The following is a 25,323-nucleotide window of genomic DNA, read 5'->3' as shown; positions in this document are numbered from 1 at the left end:
CCGGAAGGGGGGGAGCCTGGCTGCAGCTCTCCTAGACCTATTTAAGAGCTGGCTGCCAGTAGGGAAGGGTCTCTGCTGGAGACCTGCTCTGTTGGAGTTTTGTGAGTGAGCCCAGGATACAGGTAAGCTTTCTATCTGTTCTCTTTTTGTTATCATTATCTGCTTTGCCAAACTCTCTTGTTTATTTTGTAATTATAGCATCTTAATATTCATTGATCATACAATTATCTTCCTCATAAACCTCTTAAGCTCCAGGTTAAAATCAGTTAGAAGGGAAAACCATGGCACATAATGGGTATCAACTCTAGAAGCCCTGGGCTCTGATAATTAGAAAGCCTTCTAATACTCGAATGTCTTTGTATACAGTTTGTATACAGAAAGTACTGCCTTTTCCTCAGTCTCCAAACAGTAGTGCTCTTACTTCAGGCAGTTCTTCTTTTCTGCCTACCCAGTGCTGGTCATTTTTATGAACGCATTTCAGTCCAGGTAGGTCCACAAGGATAAATCAGTGGAGGCCATAGTCTATACTTGGAACTGAAAACCTAACGAATAATCTACCTAACTACTTCAGGTTAACCTATCTTGTGTACAGCATGCAAAAGCTACGTGCAGTATTTCAGTCTTATCAGCCTTCACACAACGGTACCAACACTTTCTCATCTCAGCCTTAAAATCTGTTAGGTACAAATCTGTTAGGTACAGTACCATCAGAAGTACTTGCTTTTCAGGTGACTGCATCGCATTGGTAACTTTGACACACTCCCTGGCCTTTTCTCATCCTGTGTCAACTTTCCTTTCCTCTGGCTATCTACTGAGCTATTTCAGCACGCTGCATCAACCAAAGCTAAACCAAACAGCAGATCATGTTCTGCATAAGCTCTGGAAGCAGCTTAAAACAGGAATATGTATGAAGGAACCACTAGTTAGGACTGTAGAAAGCTGTTGTAGAACTGAAACATTTGTCACTCTGTGAGGAAATTCACTCTGTTCCTTATCAGCTGATGAAATGCATGTATGATGCACTGATGAAATGCCATGTACACATTCTCCAGTAGGTTTAATCTCTATTTCCTGGGATAACATCAGGCAAGACAGTACAAGCTGTTCCCAGAGCTAAAATAAGGTACATATTGTTCATTTTAAACTATACTGCTGTCATCTTATAAAAAGAACTTAAACTTGCTTCACATGACCATTTTGTCATGTCAAATTTTCTTACTACTTCCCTCTTTTTCTACTGACTACAACCTTATCCACTGGTTCAATTTGAAAATAAATAACATTTAGGCCAATGATTAATTTCTATTTTTAAAGATCTGACACTGTTTGTGCTCTTTCAGCCTTCCATAGCTTCTGACAGTTGATAATAACCTTGATCAGTTGGTTTGGAAACACCCCCTGGGCATAGAGAAAACTCTAACTTGGTCTTTCCTGGGTATAGTATGAGATCCTACTCCTTAGTCATTGATATGGATTGTAACAACCACTGACTGCAGTTGAACTTCTCAGTGAAAAAGCAAAAAAAAATCCTTTGGATTCTTTCCTGGCATCTGTTTACAATTCTGTAAAGTAAAAACCTTCTCTTGCCTACTATAAGCCTTCATGACTACTACTGGAAAACTGTATGCATCTGTATTCGTTACAAAACCAGTTACTTAGGTTGACATAAATTTTGAGGTAAGCATATAGCCAGCACCTTTCCCTTGCATGAAAATATTTGTGCTTCTGAAGTACATCAACATCTACTTTTCCAAAAAGTTACCACCTTTGTGGGGGAAAAAAAAAGAGAATCCAAGAGAGAACTAATTTTGGAAGCCTCCTGATTCACTTAACTCCCCTAATTACAACAAACAAAAATAAGATCCACTGCTCTCATGAGTATCAGGTAATACAAAGCAGCTGCATTGCCATGGGATAGAATAAGCTTTGCTTTATCTTTGGTTTTATATTGAGCTAGTCTGTGTTGAAAGCTGTCACATCAATGAAAAAAAGGAACTGTTATGGTAAGCTACAGATAAAGTGACATTTTACATAATCTGTGTAGCTTGTCCACTAATGTTAGCTTTATTATTTTCCTTTTTCAGCCTTATGTAAGGATGAGATAGTAATGAACTGAAAAGTCAAAGGGGAATGCAGTTGATTGAAATTCCCAGCCCTACCTTCAATTTGAAGAGACAGTTAATTGGTATAAGTCAAAGTACTTGACTTGGTATTCATAAATAAGGACTAGTAACAAAGCCACGGTCATACCTTATTCAAAGCAAAAGAGCCACAGAGTTCCTAGCCACAGCATATTGTTTGGGATGGATACATGTACGTAAACTAATTTATATCCAAACAGTTGATGTACAGGAATTGCATCCATCTGATGCAATAACACTGTGAAAATTTCCTAGACATAGCTAGACAGAAGCCCAGCAATTAATAGCCAACAACACATCAAAAATGTATTATTCTGGAAAAGACATTAACTAGCAGAAGACAAAGCACTTAACATTCAAAACTTAACACCAAGGGAGAGACCTGAATCAGATACAAAATCTCTGAAATCTACCTAAAACAACAGTACCCTCTGTGCTCTTCCTACAATTATGATTTCCCCCAATGCAATCAGGGGCAAGAACAGGTAGATTGAATAGTCTGACATAAAATTCAGATTATCAAATGCAGAAGTGGAACAGTTCTGTGCTGGTCTCATTTGATATAAAAATTACAGTAATTCTTGTAAATATTCAAGTAAAACATGAAAGAAAACAGAATTTACCTTTGAAGGTCTCAAGTTCCTTCCTGCAGGAGAAAACCAGAATACAAATAAATAAGCAAATCAGTAAATTAGAAATGTTAAGACTCATTAAAAGACTAAAAGCAAAGAATTTTATTTTCATCATCTGTAAGGGTAATAAATACTACTAAGTGTGCTTATCTAAATCAAACTGTTTCTAAGTTAGGCTACCATCTATTCATTAATAAGCACAATTACACAGATGTTGCATATTTGTATCTATCCACATAATTTCAAGTTACGTTATTACAAAAATAATCAAGACTTCTTAAGGTTTTGGATACTAAAGCATCTATTGACTAGTGAATAACAGTAAGTGCTTCATTTTCATCAATGCTATTGAAAAATCCTCTTGACAATGGCAAAGAACAAAAATTTACAATTTCACTCACTCAGCTGCAACACACTCTGAAGGCAACAGAAACATTCCCCTCAGAGGACAGAATTTTAAATACACAGAGTGACAGAAAACAAACAATATTCCAGTACCAGACAACTAAGAAATCAAGTCAAAAGCAGATGTATCTTTTTTTCCTTTACACCAGGCCACATTCCACTTTCAGTAATGAGGCAATCCTGAATGCAAAGCAGATAGATAAGTATTTTTTCTGTTTTCAGGAAATAGCATAATGATCTATCTGCCAGTGCTACAAAGTAGTGATTTATTAAGAATTGAGAAACTAAAGAAAAAACCAAGTAATAGCTTAAGTAAGGCAGAGCGCTGGCCTTTTCCTTATGAAATGTTCACTCAATAATGAACATCTTTTCAGCCTGTGCCTTCAAGTCTTAAGTCTCACGCATGTAATAAGCCCAGCTAAATTCCAGATTTGGAATGCAAAAGTGATTTTAAGTAAAAGTTCAAAAAAGACTGAACTAACAGCTCTCCAGATAAACACTTCTCACTATTCATAGATGAAAACATATGCTTCAGTTATTACAGAGTCACATACGATGCAGACTCTTTCATAATACATATGCTGTACTATAATAACTCCTTCTCCTCCCTAACAGATGAAGTTCTTGAGTATTTATTCCTGCTGAGAGAACAGACAAAACCTTTAAAACCAAAGCTCTTTTCTAAGCAGCACAAAGCAGTCCAAAAGCAGCCAGAGAATGCATTTACCTCCACATTTCCAGTGAACGTGCCAATTTTGTCATCAAGAACCAAACATCAGTTTCTGTGTGCTTTGGCAGGAAAAAAGCTACTGCATAAGTTACAGTAGTGAAGCCTATTAATTCTGACTTCCTGTGATATTTATTTCCCTTCCTGTCTCCATCCTCTTCTCAATTCAGATATTCACTTTTTTAACAGAGAAAAAAACCAGCTTACAACACACGTGATTTGTGGATTCAAATTCCAGTTATTTTTTCCCATCCTATGTGCTCTAAGCATAATTAAAAAAACTCTTAAGCATTCTCTCAAGCTATACTCCTTATGTTTAAATAATTGCATAAAAATATCAATTGCAGGAAATGCACATTTTCCACAGTCAGAAACAAAACCATACTGAGGAAACATCTTGTGAATGTAAGAGGAAAAGACCTACATCAGTTGGTCCTGAAACCAAGAGGTCTCATACCACTTATCTCCAAAAGGGAACACAGCATATCGACTGTCATTATGTGCAAATATAGTAACAAACAGGACAGCAAAAGTGTAACCAACTGACTGTGATATTCGGGGCTTTTATCTCAGTACCCAGAATCTTCCCTCTAGAAATCCATCAAAATGTTTTAGGGTTGATCCATTAAGACAGTAACGTTACATCCATCTATATAATTTACACTAATTAAGAAAGCTAGAAATGATCTTGAAATTGATTACTGTTAGTATGCAGTAAGAGTAAAGATTATGAATTTAAGGACCAGTATTTCCTAGTATCTTTGTAGCAAGTCAGATCCAGACTGATGATTTTTTATGGAGTTCTAAACATAATTACAGAAAGTATATATTATAAAGAGCTCCTTTTCTCTTTTGCAAGTACATAATTTTTATTCATAAATTGTCAGAAACTAAAAGAAAATAAAAGTAAAAAGGTGCATCTCTAAGAATGCAGACAAAAATAATCCACAGAAATAAATACATTGAAGCTGCATTAAGAAGGAAACTATGTATTTAGAATACATAGACACTCTAATAAAAAATTAGCTAATTTGGGCAATTAATACTAAAAAGATTAATCTGTAGAAAAAACAAAACAAAACAAAAAACCACTGCAGACCTGGATGAGTAGCTAGGATTGTTACCTCTTTTTTTCAGGTCTTACCATATTAAACTACTAGTCATGATACCATATATTAGTTTTTTATATTTGTTTTTATTTTACTTTAAATCATTTGTTCTTTGAGATAATATTTTACATTAGGTTTACACAACAGAGCTCAGTCTTTGAAGGACAGCTTACTAACAACATTATATTAGGAAATAAAACTGCCATATATTTGCCTGGTTAGTCAATTTAAAGCTTTCTAAAAAAAAAAACACTGCTGGATCTCATATACTTTCTGGCCAAGAAGACAAAACACGGGAGATGGTTACGATACTTTTTTTTCACTATCATTAGGAAGAAAACCTATTTTACTCCTAGCCTCCCTACATGTGCAGTTTTAAGAGGCAAACAGGATGGATAATTCAGCATCTATCCAGGATTAAAGAACCTTCCAGGCTATATCTGACCACTAATCAATCAATCCCACTATTTGGATTTTGACTATACATTTCTTCTATTTCAGCTATCAAACATTGGGTTAATGACATCAACTCTGTCTAGCTCCACAAATGAAAATGTGGTGAGTTTGCCAAAGAACTAAATGAAGTTGGGAGGAGAAGCAACACCAGAAGGCTGTGCTGCCATTCAATGAGATGTGGACAGACCGGAGAGTTGGGCAAGAGAGAAACCTGATGAGTTTCAACAAACGCAAGTAAAGGCACTTGTACCTGGGGAGGGATAACCTTGTACATCAGTAGAGGTTAAGGGCTAACCTGCTGGAAAAGAGCTCTGAAAAGGATCTAGAAGTCCTGGTGGATAATAGGTTGGTCATGAGCCAGCAATGTGTCCTGGTGGCCAAGAAGGCCAGTGGTATCCTTGGGTGCGTTAAAAAGAGCATGGCTATCAGGTTGAGAGAGGTGATCCTCCTCCTCTACTCGGCCCTGGGGAGGCAACATCTGGAGTACTGTGTCCAGTTCTGGGCTCCCTCATTCAAAAAGGACAGGAACCTCCTAGAAAGAGTCCAGCAGGGGGTGGCAAGGATAATCAGGGACCTGAAGTACTTCCCACCAAGAAAAACTAGGACACCTGCTTCACTAGGACACCTCTTCAGTCTGTTGAAGAAAAGGTTGAGAGGGGATCTCATAACTGTTTATAAGTATCTGAAATGTGAGAGTCAAGTGGATGGGGCCAGGCTCTTTTCAGTGCTGTGCAGTGATTGAACAACTGGCAATAGCAAAAACTGGAACACAGAGAGTTCCATACAAACATGAGGAGCGATTTCTTTCCTGTGAATGACAAAGCATTGAAACAGGCTGCTCAGAGAGGTTGAGGAGTCTTCTCTGAAGTTATTCAAGACCCACCAGGACACTTTCCTGTGTGACCTGCTGTAAGGAACCTCTTCTAGCAAGGGAGTTGTTCTTGATGGTCTCCATAGGTCCTTTCTAGACCCTGCAGTTCTGTGATTCTGTCATTCTTTACTTTTTTACAGTTAATGGTAAGCTTTCATTAAGAAGTAACTTCTGTAAGTAACAGACTATAATATAATGTAAATACCTCCTCTTTTACTGAAAAATGATATACACACAGAAGGAGAGTATAATGAAGGTAAATAATAAGAGTATACAGACACAGAGGCTCTAGAAAAGTAATGTTCTGTTCACAGAGCAACTTATAAAGTTGAGTTTCTTTCCTGAGAGACAGAAACTATTAAGGCTCTATCTGTACACTAGAGTTACTAAGAACTGGCCACATATGGGCAGTTAATTTTCATTTCTCCCTTTCTACTTGCTAGCTTTCATAAATAGGTGGAGGTTTAATTATTCTGTGAAATTCTACACCCCTCAGATTCATTTGAAAATGACCAAGAGAATGACAGAAGCAAGAAAAGTCCAATAGTCATTTGAGAAAGTTCAGCTGCATAAGATTGTTTTTGTACTTCAAGATAATACTTAGTTGAGGAGAGATTATATACTCAGGTAAAGTTTAATGCCAGATTCTTGGCCTCTTCTGAGCATAATGGACATAGACAAATCCTTCCACGCACCATGCCTGATGAGGAGCATGGTAGGAGGAGGAAGAGGGTGAAGGCAAATAAATGCCATAAACAAATGTTTGCTGAAAGCTTCCAACTTCACAAACCAGAAAGATACAGAGAATACATAAAGTCTATAAATTTAAAATTCAGGGTATGCAGACACCATACCATTCTGCCAAAACCAAGTGCTCTGATCTCCCAGGTGATGCACTGCTTTAGCTTATCACATGGGAAGCATTATGGGGCCTAACAAAGTCAAAGACATAGAAGTCTTCTTTTAAGCAACACAGTTTCATATGGCAGGGTACTACCCATTCCGACCTCTCTCTTCCAACCTTGTTAAAATAATTTAGGTAAACACAGTGCTTTACAGTGATACTGCAGGAGTTACAGATAATACTTGAAAGAAGCACACAAGAAAACCTACTGTATTACTTTTCTCTTTCTTTGTTTAATGCTAGTGGGTAGATAACCACTAAGATGGAACTTTTCCCAAAAGCAGACTAATCTGATTTGTCTAAGGAAGTTTATGGATTTATGTTTTGGATGTTTATGTCAATTAAGCCTTAACATAAGTTTTTTTTTTTTTTATCAACTGCAACTATTCTTACAGCCCCTTATGCTCCCAAAGCAATTAGAAAGAGGGATAAAAACAACAAAAGGCCACACTGAAAAAATAAACTTCACTGTAGTATCTGATCAGGACATTTTATCACATAGTCATCTCTAATCCATACAATGCCATTGCTGTAAATTTCATACACTTTTGAATGAGAATCAAACCCTCTGCAAGACCATAAAAACGGTATGTCATCAGCATGGAAACACCTCAGTGTATCAAGATCCTCAACTACTTTGCTAATTTCCAAAGCAGAGGATTATATATTGTTCGGTAACAAAGAAACCTTTAAAATCAAAAAAGCAAGTTCAGTTATAAATGTACCCAAGAACATATTTTCATGTCAGGTAAAGCAGTTCTTCAAATGTGACAAGAAATGAAAAAAGTCTTACTGAAGCTTTTGGTATATTCATTTGTTGAATACATCCAAACAAGAAGAGACTTGAGATTTCAGATTTCTTCAATCATTTTCCTTTTATGCCTGTTCTCAAATCAAATACTGAAAACAAAGGTTTCTTGAATAGCAAGTGCTAACAATTAAGATTCTAACAATTATATTTCAAGTCAAATGACACAGCAAAATGTATTCACTTTATTTCCAGTAGCAAGGGACAATTTCTATTTAAAACATGTTCCTACAAGATGTTACTGTTAGTCATCTCCTTTTAACTGATAAAATAACCAGGAGGTGCTATTTTTTGAGAAAACTGATCTCTGAAATGACGACAATTGGTATTAAGAGCTTCATAGCTTCAAGACAATCATTCTAGCTGACACCACAAGCATGGATTTTGGTGCATGTAAAAACTAGTGCAAAAGTGAGCTTCCAGCACTGCTTCCTCAATAATGCAGTGAACTGTTTTGAGAATGCAAGAAATGCCATAGGAGACTGGAGCAACACAAGTTTTCTGGAATCAAAAATGGTACATTCTCAGCAGGAGGGCAAAGGGAGGAGGAATAGGATCATGCTTGAGGAAAGAACAGGATACTAATGGCATGGTTCAATGCTAACATATATGCAAACAACTGCAGCAATTCTAACTAGAGAAAAGGTGGAACCTGGTTTCCATACTATAACACTGGTACCCTGACCAATGAATACACGAAAAAGTACTTAATATCCAGGGATAAGTGCACAGAAAAACAAGCAATTCCCTCACCATCCAGCTGCATTCTTTAAAATACGTTGTGGAAACCACCTTGGACTGATGAATCTACCTTTAAATTAGTACTCATTGCAATGACTAAAGCAAAAAAATCGATCTGTTTGAACAGAAATAAAGTGCTCTACTTAATAGGGAGACCTATTTCTGAAAGTCAGTTCCCATAGTTACCATAAGCTGCATTTCAAAGGTTCAATGTTGACCTAAAGCGCTTTCTTCTAAATCTTTCATATAGGAAGATTTTTTTTCAAAAGACTTGAAATACATGAGCTCCTAGCTTAATCTCTGAAATAACTTCACAGTAAAATTACTTCTAGTTATATCCTTAAATTAACCACAATTTCCAGAGCTTGTGTTCACAGTTTTCATCCCCACATGGTCAACATACAAGAAACACCTTTTTACACAGAACTAATCACTCCCTGAGGATAACTTTATGTTAAAAAGAGACCATAGGCTCCTGAATCCCCACTTGATTCTTTCAGTATTTGGTATCCCAGTAAAAACCCCAAGCAGTATATAGAGGAACAGAAAATCAGAGTTGGAAGCATAGATAACAAATGACACTCACATTAAGTTAACTGGCTGTTCCTTCTTCAAGTACCTACACTGCCAAGTGTCCTTCTAGTAATGAGCTGGCAGTTAATTTCTTACCTAAACAAATACTATGGTAATGATCAACCAGAAATTACCTGCATTTTTCCTGTTTTGTCTAGATCTGGCCAAAGGTAATCAGCTTACAATTATGTTAAGTAGCTTGCTTAGCATTCTATTTATAAAACTGATTAGATGCTAAGCACTGTAGGCAACAGTTTGACGCTTTATTTTGATTAAAGGAGCAGAGGTTGGGGAATGGATACAGGAAGGAAGGGGGAGTGGGACTCAGGTGAGAGGGAAGACAAGACTCAAGACACTTCTGAGAAGTTGTTGTATTTTGGGGAGTGTAGATCTATTGCTTTATGCACGTCTTAGATTTCTATGTTAGTTGGTTAAATAGCACATACTTAGAATTTTGAAAATATTACTACTAAATATTCAGTTATTTAAATAAGTCAGAAGACGTTCAGACATACTGACTAGCATCAGGGCTTCCTGGAGAGAACGGAAATAATGTTGCCCAGGCTTAAGAAAGAGTAAATCCAAGCTGCAGGAAAATCACAAGACCACTGATGAGGTTCTGAAGTTCAGTTACCTGAATAGGAGTGAAAAGATGAAGGACTGTGGCATGAGAATCTGCTGGATGTGACAGACAGCACCATGAGGTGTGACTGGATTTCACAAGTAGCTAAAGGGGACTTGCATCAAAAATAGCCAAACTTCATAGATAACTGAAGGCAATGGGGAGTTTCTGGGACACAGAACTTCAGTGTGAGCAATACAAAAGGTAACTCTACATCTCTAACATTACAAACCTACATAGATAGTAGCAGCAGAAATCTGAGCAGAGATGTAGCAAGATCAAGATCAATGGAGAAAATGTTATTAGGACTGACCAAGTGACAGAACCCTAACCTTGATGAGTACATTCTAATCAGGACCACAAACCAAACCAGTTGTTCTGACCATACTACACAAGCCACACTTTCTTCCACAATAACAAGAACTGGGGAGGCTGCCAGGTTGCTTCCCCTGCCTAACAGGAGAACAGGCTGCTCAGATCAAGCAACCCAGATATCCCTGTGTCAAAGCCTGCAACTGCATCTACCCACACAGGTCCATCTTTGACACATGGCTCCAATTTCACTCCTCATTTCCTCATCTATGTCACAAAATTAATACTACTTTTCTTTTCACTTTCTTTAATAAGATTCTTTTTGTCACTTTCAGTGACAAAGCCAAGAAAGTAAATTTATTAAGCTGCTAACATTTATCTCTTGCTATGGTATCTCTTACAGAAACATGAACTATAAGCATAAGAGGTTCTGTGGTTGACTTTTCACACATGCTTTTCAAGTTGGACTTGAATTCTTAGTAGTAATGCCATGTCTCTATGAATGGGAATGACAGATGAGTAGTAACTATTGCATGGAGTGGAGAATATTTCTAGGATATGATAGAACTGAAAGGATGCCAGAGGAAAACCAATCACGAACTTCAAAGGTTATAATGAAGAAAAAAATATAAAAATCAGGGCAATGCTTTAAAACAATCAACAATTCATCAGAGCTCATAATAGCTCACAATATCCCTTACTCTGACTGTTTTCGGAGGATAATATGCACAACTTCATCATAACAACAATGTAGCAATAGTTTTCCAAATACACACTCTCAATTTATCACCACTGAGTTTTGCTCTAACACTTGGATTTATTACGAACTTGAAACTTCATATCAAAGATTATGGTTTCTTTAGAAGATGAAACAAAAAGGAAAAAAAAAAAGAAAAAAAACAAACAAAAAAAAATCACAGGAGGGTTATACTTTATGTTATACTATATTTATAGCAATTGCTTTATTTACCTTTTTGTTTTCTTGTAATCTTCCAGCTGTAATGTCTGCACACATTTGTATCTTTCGAATTCACACTGTTCACATAGGTCCTCAAGACACAACAGCTGAGTCTCCATTTCTTCAAAGTTTGCCTCTAGACGGGCTATACGAAATATTTATATGAGCACCAAACTGTATCAATAGATGTACAACCCACCCAAGCACAAATGGGAATTCATAGAGGTTAGGCTGTAATAATTACACATGCATAACTGGCTCAGAAAGATAAACACATCTCACATCACGTAGTAAAGATGACAATGGCACCATTTTAAGTGAGATCTAGCAGCGGTTCTCTTTGCAGTAAGATGCTGAATCACTTGCTGTATCTGCCCCAGCACATCACAGACCTGTGGTCTGTACTTGGTGAAAAGAAGCAGCCAGAATCTGTAGCTTGATTTTGCTAGTCAAGCACACTGTCACTTTACCCCTTTCTCTATCATACCAGTCTGAGAAATGAAGATGTACTGAACAAGACCAGTACCGACCTTAAATATTCAACTCAAGTATAACATAATGTGAGAATTTTAACATGACCTTGTGATAACCTAAAACCACAGGCTCTAAAAAGTAAGCAATAAAGATAGATTGATAGGCAAACCTCTATCCCACATATGCTTAGAAAACATTTCTTTTTTTTTTTTTTTTTAAGTTTAGACTCTGGACATTATGGATAAAGAGATCAAGCCTATGAAAAGCCCTGAGAAATCTTATCTCATAGCTCACCCTGTTCTGAGCAGAACTTTAGATCTCCTTAAGTACCCTCTGAATAGAATTATCCTGAAACTTACATCAAAAATCTCTCCCTTTATGGCTGACTAAATACTGAGTTCCATGTCCCTCATTGGGATCCCAAAGTGTAAATACTAATTTTCCAAAACTTTAATGAACTCATCACTCCAGGATGGAGCTCTGTGAATGCAAGATTATTATCCACACTTCTGCCATGATTTCTCCCATACTAGAGGGAAAAAGGATAAATTACATTTACATATTTATAAACAAACTAGCAATCAAAGAGTAGATCACAGAATCATACAATTGATTTTGAGCTGGAAGGAACCCTTTAAAGGCCATCTTGCAATGAACATCTACATGAACATCTACAGCTCATCAGGTTGCTCAGAGCCCCCTCCAGCCCGACACTGAGGGTCTCCAGGGACGGGGCATCCAACACTCCTCTGGGGCAACCTGTTCCACTGCTTCACTACCCTTATTGTTTGTTTGTTCCCTAATATTCAAACTAAATCTCCACTCTTTTAGTTTGAAACCATTTCCCAATGTCTTGCCACAAGAGAATTTCCTAAAGATGGAATTTTGCAGTTCAGAGTTAGATGCACAAACCTGAAACTTGATTGTCAATGCAAAGAACTATGCAGATGATGGAATGAAATAGCAGAAAACCTAAAGCAATCTTAATTTTGGCAAATGGCTGTGCTCCTCCTGAAGACATTTCTGTCAAATCCCCAAATAATCTTTGGACTGTGCTGCTTGGAGCCTATTTTGGAACATACAAAACTTCAACTTGCTTGTCTATAACAATTAGAGATCGCTATAACAGCAATCTTCCTAGAACAGCAGAGTTAAAAGACTCCATAAACAAATTCACAAGCATGCATATTCATATGTGCAGCTCCAGTTACTTTCAAAGACTTTTTTTTATTGCTGACAAGAAAGTAAGGTAATGCCCCATGGCAGTCAGAAAAGGAAAAATGATTCATGTGATCAGCAGAGATCATTTGAAAGAAAGCTACAGACAATTCATGTGGAAACAACTCTGAGGAAAAAAATGTTCCAGTTAGACAGATGATGATGTGGAACATGCATTGTTTATCACACTCAACATCCTCACTCAAAAAATCCAGCATTTATTCAAAGCATAATACCAGACAACCTTAATTACAATTGGGTGTCCTTTTTGCTTAAAATATGGACCTTTCTAAGTGTATTAAAAAACAAATGTTTAAATCATGCTAACTTAATACTAAAAGACAACTACAACCAACAGGAAAATATAACGATGAAAAGTGCATTCCAGAGGCCAATTGATTCCTAGCTTTAGCACTTGAGCAGCCTCTAGTGGGAACAGCAGAAATTAGAGTGCACCTGAATAATGGGAACACCTTCAGAACTCTCCAGAACACAACAACGTTGCTTTGCTGCAACAAGGATTACAGATCTTTTCTTTCTGAAATGAAAGGCAACTTACTTGCTTTTCACCAGCAATGTTGCCAAAGCAATTGCATAGCACTAGCCGTGGTTGTGAACTAACATCTCTCCTTCCCAAATGAGAATACAAGTATTGTGCACTAAAAAGAAGTTTCAATCAAAGCTGTGTATTCAATTTAATCTAACAAAATTTAAGCCATGAAGGTTTGATCAGTTCTCATCTATATGCACAGATGAATAAGCTCATACTTTTAAGAAGGCATTTAGCAAAAATACCAAATTTAAAAACTCCCTGCTTCCAGTTCATTGCTTGCAGTGGCAACTAGAACGAGCCTGCCCCAGAAAGCAGGCTAATCTGCTAAAGAATATTTGCATGACTACTGTGTTTTTCCTGCTCAAAATTTCAACTAAAAAAGCTGAAATCAGTATATACCAAGATAGGCTCCAAGCAGAACAGACAAAACACCATCTTTTTACATGGGGCTGCAATTTAAACAGAAACAAGAAAACAGAAATTAAGCTTAAATAAGCTTATACAGACAGATCAGAGCCATGACATTTTAAAACTCAGAACACCACAGGTACAGAAACCCTCTGTATGCAGGAGAATTAGCTCCAAGGATTTCTAGTCGCCTTTTGACAGGCAGCTCATACTTCAAGAAATCCCACAGCTGATCATTAGGCACCATTCACCATCACACCCTGAAACAGTGCTATGCAGGAGAAAAAAACACTCACTGGACTCTTAAATTAAGAATTTTCCTATATGCCAATATACTACACTTGGTAGAAATACAGTGTTTTGTGAGATACGTGAAAAACTAGACTTGTACTTTAGGTCACATCTGTCCAACTGCTTTAGTTTGGTCTGTATTTCTCATGCAACCACATGTGCACGTGTTATTACAAGTTCACCTAGTTCTAACTTCCTAAAAAAGAATCTTCCAATCAAACATTAACATACATGAGATTGAATTATTTGTCATCAATTTACACGGTCTTCTTCACTTAACAGCCTGTAACTTGTTAGGATATTTACCTGGATCTCAACAGCAAAAGAAAAAATTAAATCTCAAAGATTAGGAAGCAGCAGCTTTTATCTCTGTGACTATGTATCACTCTTTATTCTCCTCCCATTCTTGCCAGTCTAAATATTCTCAACCTTCATTTGATCTGTTACCTATGTTTGAGACCAGCCTCTCTGAAATCAGCACCAATTTGATGCTTAACATTAAGATGTTTGGTCAAAAAAAAGAAAATTGGATTTGAATCAACATTTGTTTACACTGATTTGCTGAAATCAAGACAAACATCAGAGCAAATGCCCCTGATAAAACATGAGGCGTACTTTATATTAAGAAAAGCATGCCAGATATTGGCAAGCAGATATTTTCTACAATATCTCAAATTGTCTTAAATGGCAATTCAGATGCTGGACTTTGAAAGGACAACTGCTCTTTCTGCTTTTATAAGAGAGTACTTTTTTCTTCAAGTATTTCAACAACAGCCACAGAATCATATACAGTACATTTACATGAGTTTTTAATGGAAGGCTGACTGATAATGAGAGTACCAAAGTTGGGCTTATAAATAAAGTGCTAATAAAAAACATGTCTTGTTATACAGAAAAAGTGGAAGAAACTGTACATGACTTAGACTGATTTTACGTAGGTCACAAAAGAAGGCTGTTTATCTGAAATTTATTAGACCAAAAGCAGCCAGCTTTAATGTCAGTGGAAAGGTAACTCAAATTCATTAAAATTTATGGCATTTGCAGTTATGAATCCTTATTCTTATGATCTTATGTATCTTTATTTTTATAAAGAAATTTCCACTAGGTTTTATTATATTATTTATCTCTGGCCTACCAGTAGGCTGTATTACTTTATACACGATTACATTAAATTCATTATTTAAATAAATCATTACAGGAGTTGATATTTCCTTAGAAAACAAGAGAGATTTTCAAAAAGCCAATATTACAGAGCTACTGCGCATAGTAAACTCTTATGGAATCATGTGGTACAAGATAATTGTAATAAAAAGTGAAATACATTCTTTGCTCCAAAAATAAATACAGTAATTACAAGTCAAAGAACTACTACAGAACAAATGATCATTTAAAACAAATTAATAAATTAAATGAAACAGGCTCATACAAAAACAAACACTGACATCATTTATGTATCGTTCAGAATTTAAGACTTCAATAGTAATCATTTTCAACCGATCTTATCAAGACCTGCAGTTGTCATACAACCTTTTCCACCCAAATTATGACACATAAAATATTGAGAGCAACCAGGACAAATTTTGCTCCTTTACAAAACCAGTGAAAGCACAACTACCTTATAAAAGCAATGTGTTTGAGGAGCTAAGTTAAATTTTATTATGAAATTCACAACATTTGAACTTCTGTCTAAGCCTCTGTACTGACTTGAATGCTTGTTATGTCTATAAAACCTTACCTAGGCTTGCTGTAAGGCATTCCAGATCTGCTAAAAATCCAGGTATTTGCTGGAGCTGATCCTGTAGTTCTACCAGACTGTTCCTTTTCTTTTCCCAGTGTGCAGAGAGCATCACAACTTCACTGTCCACCAACTGAAACAAACAGGTTCTTAGTTTTGCTTGCAAGTTTACATTCCTGTTTATGAGCACCTTGACCAATTCTTTTAATTCATACTTCCACAAGCATCAAGTCAGTACAAAACATTTTACAGCACTACAACTTTTATATTTCTCAAGTAGATATCCAACATGTTTAAGAAAGTCGTCCATAGTATGAAATGTTTATATCAAATGCATTGATTGAAACAAGATAAAAAGTTTTTTCTCACTATACTTATCAACAGAGAACACATTTTATGAACTTTATCAACAGCAAACAGTGTACATCTGAAACTGTGACAGTAGAGTTGCACTGGTACGCAGTAACAACACTGCAGTGCTACATTTTAAGGTTTACTTAAATTGATAACTTAGTTTAATATTGTTAAGTCATGTCAACTTAATCAAGTCAATACAACTTTTCCCCATTTTCTCACCTATTACCACCCCAGAAAACAGAACAGTTGGCTTAGAAGCAGCTTCTGTTTCTGAACTAGTTCCATCCTTAGAAGTCTGTGACATGCTATGTTTATCTTCATAATATCAAAATCCATTGAGAAGACAGCTAGCTGCCCATCTGTATAGGAACCTCTGATTGACACCTGAGGCGAGCTGTGACTCAGCCTTGGGAGCACATGAGGGCAATTCACCTGTGCTGCCAGAAAGGGTGGAGCCAGGCCTATTTAGGAGCTGACTACTAGTGAGGAAGGGTCTCTTTCTGGAGATCCTTTCTCTGGAGTTTTGCAGTGAGCCCAGGATGCAGGTAAGCATTCTATCTGTTCTCTTTTTGTTATTATAGCCTGCTTAGCCAAACTCTCTTGTTTATTTCATAATTATAACATTTTTATATTCATTGATTATACACTATCTTAACAACTAAAGTGCAAACTCTGCCCGTACCAAATACTTAAGAATACGAAATGAAAAGAGTGGTGTTTTTAAAAAAGTTACCTTTGCATCAGTCTTCCTCTTCTGCTTTTGTGATACTTATATAAGTTGCAAATCTTTCTGAATATACTTCTACAACTTTCCTTGTTTGTTTGATTCTCTGCAACTTTTATTATACAGTAAAAGTATATTTTATATATACATAAAAGTTTCTGAGGAGGATACACTGTTTAAAAGTGGTGTTTCTAAAAAAATAAATAAACATAGGGCAACAAAACACATCAGAATCAAGAGATTTTAGGTAACAGAAGTTGCCTTTATATACAATGCTTCAGATTATTCAATTACAGCTTCCCTGGTCTTAGTTCCATTACTTATTCTTCCCCTCGCATAGAACTGCAGCCCTTGGGTGAATCTGCAATCTGAATGTTTCAGTTTTCATAGAATTTAATTGCAGAAACTGAAAAAGTCTGAGAAATGGGCAAAGGAAGTTCTTAAAGAACTGCAGTATCATTCTATGCACCTCAGACAAATACCTTCAGAAGAATGATGACTTCTGTTTCCGAATACTTCCAACTACACAGCCTGCCAAAAAGCCATCCTGTTTTACCAGACAGGGCTTGAAACGTTATTCCAAAGCTCAGTGAGTAATCAAATGCTTCAGAAGACTGACATCCTTACTTTAAATAAAGCCAGATCAGTTTTTGAGAGTGAAATAAGGAATTCATATAAATATTAAATCAATCAGACAAAAAGCAAGATTTTTTTTGTATAGATGGCACAAGGACCAGAGATAATTACACACAACTAAGATTAAAAGCATCTAAAAGCAGTATTTTTAGAGTGATTTTGTAGATGGAAATGTAAATTAGCATCTACAATTTAACATGGCAAGACTGCAGGCAGTAATTAAACCTTGAAATTTTCATGTTCCTTTTTCTTTTTAAGAGAGCTGTCTGATCTATTTGCAGTTGGCCACTACCAGAAACAGGCTAGTGGACAAGTGGACCTTCGGGCCTGATACAATACAGTGCAATCCCACATGCTTAAACAATTCTGATGTTACTGAAATCTGTATTTTCTACTTTCATAAAAGTGTATTCTAGATTCCCTCAAGTTTAGATAACTTCATAGAAAATTTTCTAGTCTTTTTAGAAGCTCTCCATTTTAATTTTTCCCAGTAGTCACAACATGTGAGATTAAGTTAACACTAGTTTTTATATACCTGGAAACTCCCAATGCTCTTAGAATTTGCAAGTACTGCAGAATTGTATGAAACCTATTTAAGAGATCTCCTAAAAATAACAATGAGTAGCAAAGCACACAAATGTGGCAGAGAAATGCATCCCTAGTATCTGAAGATTTTCACTAGAACTGGTAGAAAAGGTGGGCATCCAATTAAAGCAAGAGAGAGATGAAAATAGCTTCTTACCCCAAATACAGCTTTTCAAATACATTAAGCAGTGAGAGATTTCATATATTGGAAGACAGAGAAAGCTACAGAAACCAGAAGAATCAGGAAGGATGCAAAGTGAAGGTTAAACTGGAACAGAGAACCACAGAGCTCAGTCCTGCTCTGCATCACACCACACAGCTGATACTGTTTCCTCCTTCAGCAGGGTTTGAAATGAGAGGTCTGGTGGGGACCACATCAGTGCATAGGTAGCACTTACTGCAGCTGCCTTTCTCTTTTTGCCACAAATAAACTACAGAACTCATTGCTTCACTTCCAGGTACAGGAACTTTCTGAATCTTTTCAGCCAGACAGGTCAAATCTTGCCATCTCCTGCCCACCAGGAGGAGCAGCAGCAGTGCCACAGCAACAGCCCTACCCTGCCACTAACCACCACCATGCCTCAACCCCACATATTCTGTACTTCCCAGCCCTGTCTGTGCTGCTAAGGAGTTACACAGTGGTAATATGCAACATTATTTTTGCAGCTGTCTGCATCAAATCACATTATTTATTGCTTGCATTACATTATCATTTACATTTATTGTAAATGTCTTAAGCAGTCTCAAATATTCCCAGGTAACTCAAAATATTCCAGGTAACAGCAGAAAAGTGCAAAAACAGGCTGTCTGAACACCTGGATGTGTCTTTCTTTTACCATCACCTTCTTGCCACACTTCAGCAAAGTAGTATTGCTCAGTAGCCTTCTCTAACCTAATATGCCCCAGGAAAACAGTAAGTTAATGTAATTAATATTTTTTGCTTAAGCACAGGTAGGGATTCTAACTGTCTGAACACAGAAGGGAAAAGTCAAGGTATTCTGGGTATCAGTGTATCAGCTGAAAAATACTTTAGTAGCACTAGGAAGTTATACTCAGTGCTTGTGCTTGCTACAACAACAGGAAAACCAGAAAGCAAGCAGAAGGGAGTTTCAGAAAACCCTTACAGGTTATACCTTGTAAGAAACCTGATCACAGAGAATTGCTATTTTTACAATACCTGTATTGTTGCTGAGTAGCAACAATCTCTAAAAGCTTTCAAAACCAAGAACTGGACACTGGTTCATTTATTAGCTGCTTTTCAAGCATGACTTTAAAACCACAGTGAAATAATGCTGCTCTCCCAAAGTTGCTGCTTTGAGACTGGCTGGGCATTGGACTGCTTATGGATAGTTGTGAGTGATTGCTTTTGCATTACTTGTTTTTTCCTTTCTCCTTCAGGTGTTAAACTGCCTTCATTTTGAACCATCCACTTTTATTCATTCTGTTCTCTCCCTGTCCCACTGAACAATGCTGTGGAGGTGCTCAGCTGGTGGCTAGAAACAGCCTAATGCTCTGGAACTAAAAAATTTAGTATACAATTATGTACACATGTAAATATCTTAATGAGCAGCATTTGTTTTCTTACCTCTCCAGCTTTTGCACAATCTTTGGCTCCTTTATGAAGGGCAGCCCAAGCATCTTCATATCTGAAGAGAAGACAGATAAATGACTTTTTTTTTCCAGCTATATCCTCTTTATTAACAATTTATGGGTGCTGGTGTGCTCGTACTTACAGGGATTACAGAAATACAGTTTTGAAAGCTGTCAAATTAGAACAGTGAATACCAGGAAGACATACACAGTATGAAGCAATTCCTTTCAAAAAGGAATTAATCTGTGTGTATTTTTGTTTTGTAACTGCTAGCACATAATAAGATCTAAATGAACCCAGACTTACTTACGAAACTATGGACTACAGGCTTACGCAATACTTGGAGCTCAATTCCATTGAGAAAATGAAACAAACAAGCAAACAGGACTAATAATTTGTTCCTCTTTCCTCCCCAAAAAGTGAAGACAGGTTTTCGAAGACACAAACAGGAAGATATTTACAAGTAGACAGTTCTCATTACTCAAAAGTTGTGATGAAATGCACATGGAAAACACTTTATTTTCATGGCAATGACAAGAATGTTGTCTCTAATTCCCTTACGACAGAAGTTAATAATCAAATATAAGAAAATTGTAAGACAGCAAACTTAAACCACAGGCTGGGCCTCACTGTTGCTATCCTTCCTCCTCACGCATTAGACCTGAAGTTACCTTTCAAACGCTTCTTTTCATATGCTACACCTAATTCACCAAAATTACAGTACTTAGGAACTGTGCAAGCTTTAAATATATTTATTATCTGCTAATTAACCCCACTCTACTCATTACAGAAGATCAAGAAAACTAACAGTAACGTGAACACATTCATTTTCTTCTCGTTTTCTTCACCTACTGAAGTCAGTTGTGAAATAACAGGAATGACAAAGAAACAGAAGCTCATACCTGCTCAGTAATTCCAGTCCAGCAGAAAACTCTGGTGAATGCTGAGCAGTTCTGCAAGGAAAATGTAAATGTACAAACATTATTTAACAGAAGGCTGTTATATGCTATGTAGGCATACACACAAATGTGCATTTGACAGGCATGCTGAGCACAGGAATATTTGCTACTGTTCACTTTCACATTTTGTCAATTCATGTTTAAAGTGCATGATGCAGCATACGTTAAAGAATATTCCAAACCTGGTCTTCCCTGTTATTTTGTGGTAGTTTATTCTTAACTGTTCCTGACTCTTTGATTTGAAAAACTGCTCGCATGAAACTCTTTTTTGTATAATTGACAAGTATGCAGGATGAGCACTGGTTTAAGTTATAATAGTGGACAGAAACATTCTAAAAATAAGACTACTGTCAAGTTCTTATTATCCTCAGTAAAAAAATTTTAATAATACATGCTACAGTAAATAATAAGCTAAAAAAAGTTTGTCAGTCTAGCGTGCTATTGATTTCTTATTTGATGTATTCATTGCTAACAGCCTGAAACATGAAGGTAACGTACCATCAGGTAAAGAAAATAAACACAGCAGTACTTTTAAAGATGTATTATGTGAAGATCTTGATGTCATCCAAGATCAGTCTCTTGGAAGATTATCAGAATAGGTAATTTTTCACTGTCATCCAAACAATTTGAATGGAAAAATATAAATAACACAGATAAAATCTTTTTTTCCCCTTGCATCAAGGGAAAAATCATAGATTCAGTGAGGTGAACACAGACCTCACCAAGTAGGTCTCTGGTTAAATCCCCTGCTCTATGCAAGGACAGCAATGCCAGCAGACCAGCTTGCTCAGAGCTTTGTCCTCCTGAAACTTGAAAACCTCTGTTAGACAGTCCTCCCCTATAGTTTACCTAGGTTGAAACAACATTCTAAAGTGCAGAGGATAAAAACCAGCCGTGATTCTTAAAGGTTCTTGCAGTAGAGATGGTGCTTCCACTTTCTGTGTTCCTGTTCTACATACATTTTGTACAATAAATGGTTCATTTTTGTTTTTACACTAAAAAAATTACAGTTTCAGTACATGAAACTCACAGAGACTGTAGAAAATCACATATCTGTTTACTGCAACCTGAATCTTTTTGCAGAGTATTACAATCAAAAATTTAGGCATATCAAAGTTCTATTAAGCCAAGTATATAATCAAAATGAGAATATTTTCTGTTACTAAAATAAGATTCTGCAAAATTCAATATAAATGTTGTTGTAAATGCACTATAAAAGCCCTTTTTATATTTTTCTTTAACAATAACACCTGGGATTAATGCTATACATTAAGGTGCACATAAGTACCTCTGTCTGCTTTTTTTTGCTTCTCTTGATTTATCGCCCAAAGTCTTCAACCTATAAATCAAAACATGTAAGTATTAGATGTTTCCAACAGAGAACAACTTGTCTGAACACATAACACGCTAATTCCAGTCTATTACATTTGATTTTATATCAGTTTATTTCAGAAACGAATCCAATTTCACTTGATTCTGCAGAGACTGTGATATATAATTATTGCCACCTACACTGATTCTGAACAGTAAGCTTTTTCTACAAATGCACTGAGTAACTGGGGACAAAAAAAAAAGTTTATCAGGAGCTACATATTCAAGTCATTCAGCTCTGGATACTTCAACTACTTCCCTTAGAAAACAAGTACATCTCTGCATACAAATAGCCAAACCATGCTGAAGAATGTCTCCCATAAGAATTCACATGTGCCAAGGGCAAGCATGACAGTCAGACATATTCGCACCCACTTGCCATAACACTGTCAACAGAAGAGTAGTATGAGTACTTTTTATCTGCCAGCTACCACAGTGCACTGCTAACTAGGCAAAAGTTAGGTTTGTTTCATCTATGGCCAGTTTCAAAGTGACTGGTATCTTGCTTCTTTAAAGTTTCTTAAAACAACAAAACCAAGAAAAAAATAAGAACAAATATTCCCCCTTTCTGCCCTAATAAATAAAAAATACCAACAAACAAATAACAAAGAAAACAAAGCCCTCCACTACTACCACACAGCTCTTTGCACTTTTATTTTTCAGTCAACCTGTATGTGTTTGCTAGGCTGTCACGAGAGAGTGTGGAACAAAAACCTGCTTGTTCTCTGCCCATCAAGATGATGGATGTCCTCTGGCATCCCAGCTGGCTGGAACAACAAGGGATAGGAAGAAATAAAGGACACAAATAAGAGCAAAATGAAATGACCCATGAGCTCCAAGGATCTGCTCTAGCCACTACACAGAGACACGTGATTCTGAGCTACCCAGTGCCTGAGCAACACCCCTGATGCAAAGATAACCCAGAATAAGTTCAACTCCCACAGTCTTCACCACCTTCTAGGAACCGGTTGACTATCTAAAAGACAACATATTAAGGCAGGTCTCCACTCTCTGTTTGAGAGCTGCTCTTAACAGTCAACCGAGTGGCAACAAGCACAGCACTCTGAGGAACACTGTTCCAGAAGGCACTGCAATTGGCCCTTCTCTCCAACCACATTCCCCAGTGTGCACCTCTGCCTGTAAAAGCAGCACTCCGCTGCATGCAGGGATTGAACAAAGTGCTGGCTCACAATTGCCAGCTCTTTTATTAGGATATGTGTCATGCAGTCAGAAGTAAAGGTTAAAGGATGCATCACCAGGCTTCATAACATTGACTTCCTTTCAGCAATGCGCTCTGTACAAAGTACAGGCAGTGTGAACCACAGCACTCATCAGTCTGATAGAAGCATACAAATTGCTGCCTGAGCACAAAGACAGCTTGCCTCTTTTTTTTTTTTTTCCCCTTCTCCTCCTGTAAAAGATTGCTTGCAGTTAAATGGGTCAAAATCTAGACACCTCACTCACAGGAGACACAGACGTAGATAGGAGACACATCTGAGCAGGGGAATGAGAACTCATTTTTTTTGTACGTTGGCTAACAACTTCAAAGTGCTCCTTCTGCAAGCTACATGACCCCTACATTGGTGTTTTTCAGCTGTAAATAAGTGCTCCCTTATTCCTTTGGAACAGATACTCTCCTTAGAAGCCCTGGAAAAGATGGTACAGAAGATCCAACTGCTCCAACTGCATTCACGTACAGTTAACAAGTCAGTCGCTTTTACTGCTACTTCAGAGAATAACTCAAAACATGATGGCTTTGAGATTGCATCATCTAGTGAGGGAAATGGGGGTGCAAAGCAGGACAATTCACGTTCTGGTGGCAATATGGGAGAAAGACCAATGCTTTCCACAACCTCTGGCTACCAGGTCTCCAAGATGCACTTTATGGCAACAAAAATGCACTAAAAAGGGGTCACCCTGAGAAAGACCATTAACGGAGCTCCTGAAACACAAAGATGGAAATGATAAAAGCTGCTCCCAAAGCAGATCAAAACAAGGCAACGCAAGGAAGGAGGCAAATTAGAGAGCACATGAAAACATACTGGCTCTCTGCCGTAACCGATGCCAGACGAAGTTAAATGACCATCAGATCATTTCACCATGTGAATGACACCATTTATAAAAGAAATGGAGGGGGGGGAGGGAGGTTGTGCAGCATTTGGATGCTGCCAGGTTAAACCACAACAACGCGGAGTCTACCCTAAAAAGAGCTGTTGAGGGAGCACAGGGCGGTATGTTGTACTTCGTAAGGCACACTGCTTCCACTCATCCTGCGCTCCTTTCCCTCACGTGACAGCAACTCCCGTCTTTCAAGGAAAAGAGAAGCTTTTCAGCCGCCGGATCACAATTACGTTAATTCTGACCCGGAGGTCAGCCGCCTCATAAAACATTCAGGCTCGTCCATCGATCCCAGGCATATCTTCGCCCTCTCTCCAAGCAGCGGTCTATTCCTCTCCTCCAGCCCCGGCCCGCCGCTGCCTTCCCATCCCCTCGGAGCCCCTGTCCCTTGGTTCCCGGCCCACCAGCGGCAGGCAGGCACCGCAGCCCCTGCCCCTCGCCCTTGCTGGAGGAGGGAAGGCCGCGGCCCCGCCTCCGCGCTCTCCTCCTCTTCCTCCGTCCCGCTCCCCCGCTCAGCACCCGGTCACCCGCTCTCCCCCCCCCCCCCGCGTCCTGCTCGGCTCTCACTACCGATCCCCTCCCGCCCTGCCGCCCCAAGGCCCAGGCGGCGCGACCCACCCCGACGTGAAGTCCTGCTGGACGCTCAGCAACCGCTCCCGCAGCGTCTCCAGCATCGTCCCGGCCTCCTCCCGTAGCGGCTGCCGGAGCGGGGCGGGCTGGAGGCGAGACGAGGCGGAGCCTCAGCCCCCACCCCCATCCCGCGACGCCTCTCTGCCGGCCCGCCCCCAGCGGAAGCCCGACCCTCTGTTGCTGACATGGGGGAGGTGCGGGGCGGCGCGGGGAAGGGCTATGGAGAGCGTTCAGATCTCTCGAGATGCAGCTCGAGGTTTTGTAAAACGCGCAGTCAGCGCCTGAGTAGTTCCAGCGCCTGAGTAGTTCCAGCCCCTTACCGTAACGTCACCGTCATCGGTGACGCTGTGGTAGGCGTGATCTCAGGGACTCCTCCTTTGCAACAAAGTCTTAAAAGCCTGGAAAGTGAAATTC

The 25,323-nt window shown here is 38.1% G+C and overlaps 1 protein-coding gene across 2 annotated transcripts in view; it reads right to left on the bottom strand.

The window, feature by feature from the left end:
- The window catches only part of DTNBP1 (dystrobrevin binding protein 1), a gene marked incomplete at both ends in the record, with an annotated part of 59,611 nt that extends 34,658 nt beyond the window's left edge, over positions 1-24,953 (bottom strand). The window contains 7 exons of one of the 2 annotated variants that reach the window (XM_079533116.1): positions 2,765-2,787; positions 11,272-11,404; positions 15,939-16,071; positions 19,826-19,886; positions 20,734-20,784; positions 22,079-22,129; positions 24,850-24,953. In XM_079533116.1, coding sequence (XP_079389242.1) covers positions 2,765-2,787; positions 11,272-11,404; positions 15,939-16,071; positions 19,826-19,886; positions 20,734-20,784; positions 22,079-22,129; positions 24,850-24,953 — 556 coding nt within the window. The remainder of the gene's footprint in view (positions 1-2,764; positions 2,788-11,271; positions 11,405-15,938; positions 16,072-19,825; positions 19,887-20,733; positions 20,785-22,078; positions 22,130-24,849) is intronic. The other variant, XM_079533117.1, reaches the window with a different exon arrangement.
- Positions 24,954-25,323: the final 370 nt, after the last annotated feature.

Source organism: Tetrao urogallus (genome assembly GCF_951394365.1).
Source record: "Tetrao urogallus genome assembly, chromosome: 3".
In the NCBI taxonomy this organism is placed as follows: domain Eukaryota; kingdom Metazoa; phylum Chordata; class Aves; order Galliformes; family Phasianidae; genus Tetrao; species Tetrao urogallus.
Note: the sequence above shows the minus strand (reverse complement) of the source record. Positions and strands in the feature narration are given on the sequence as shown.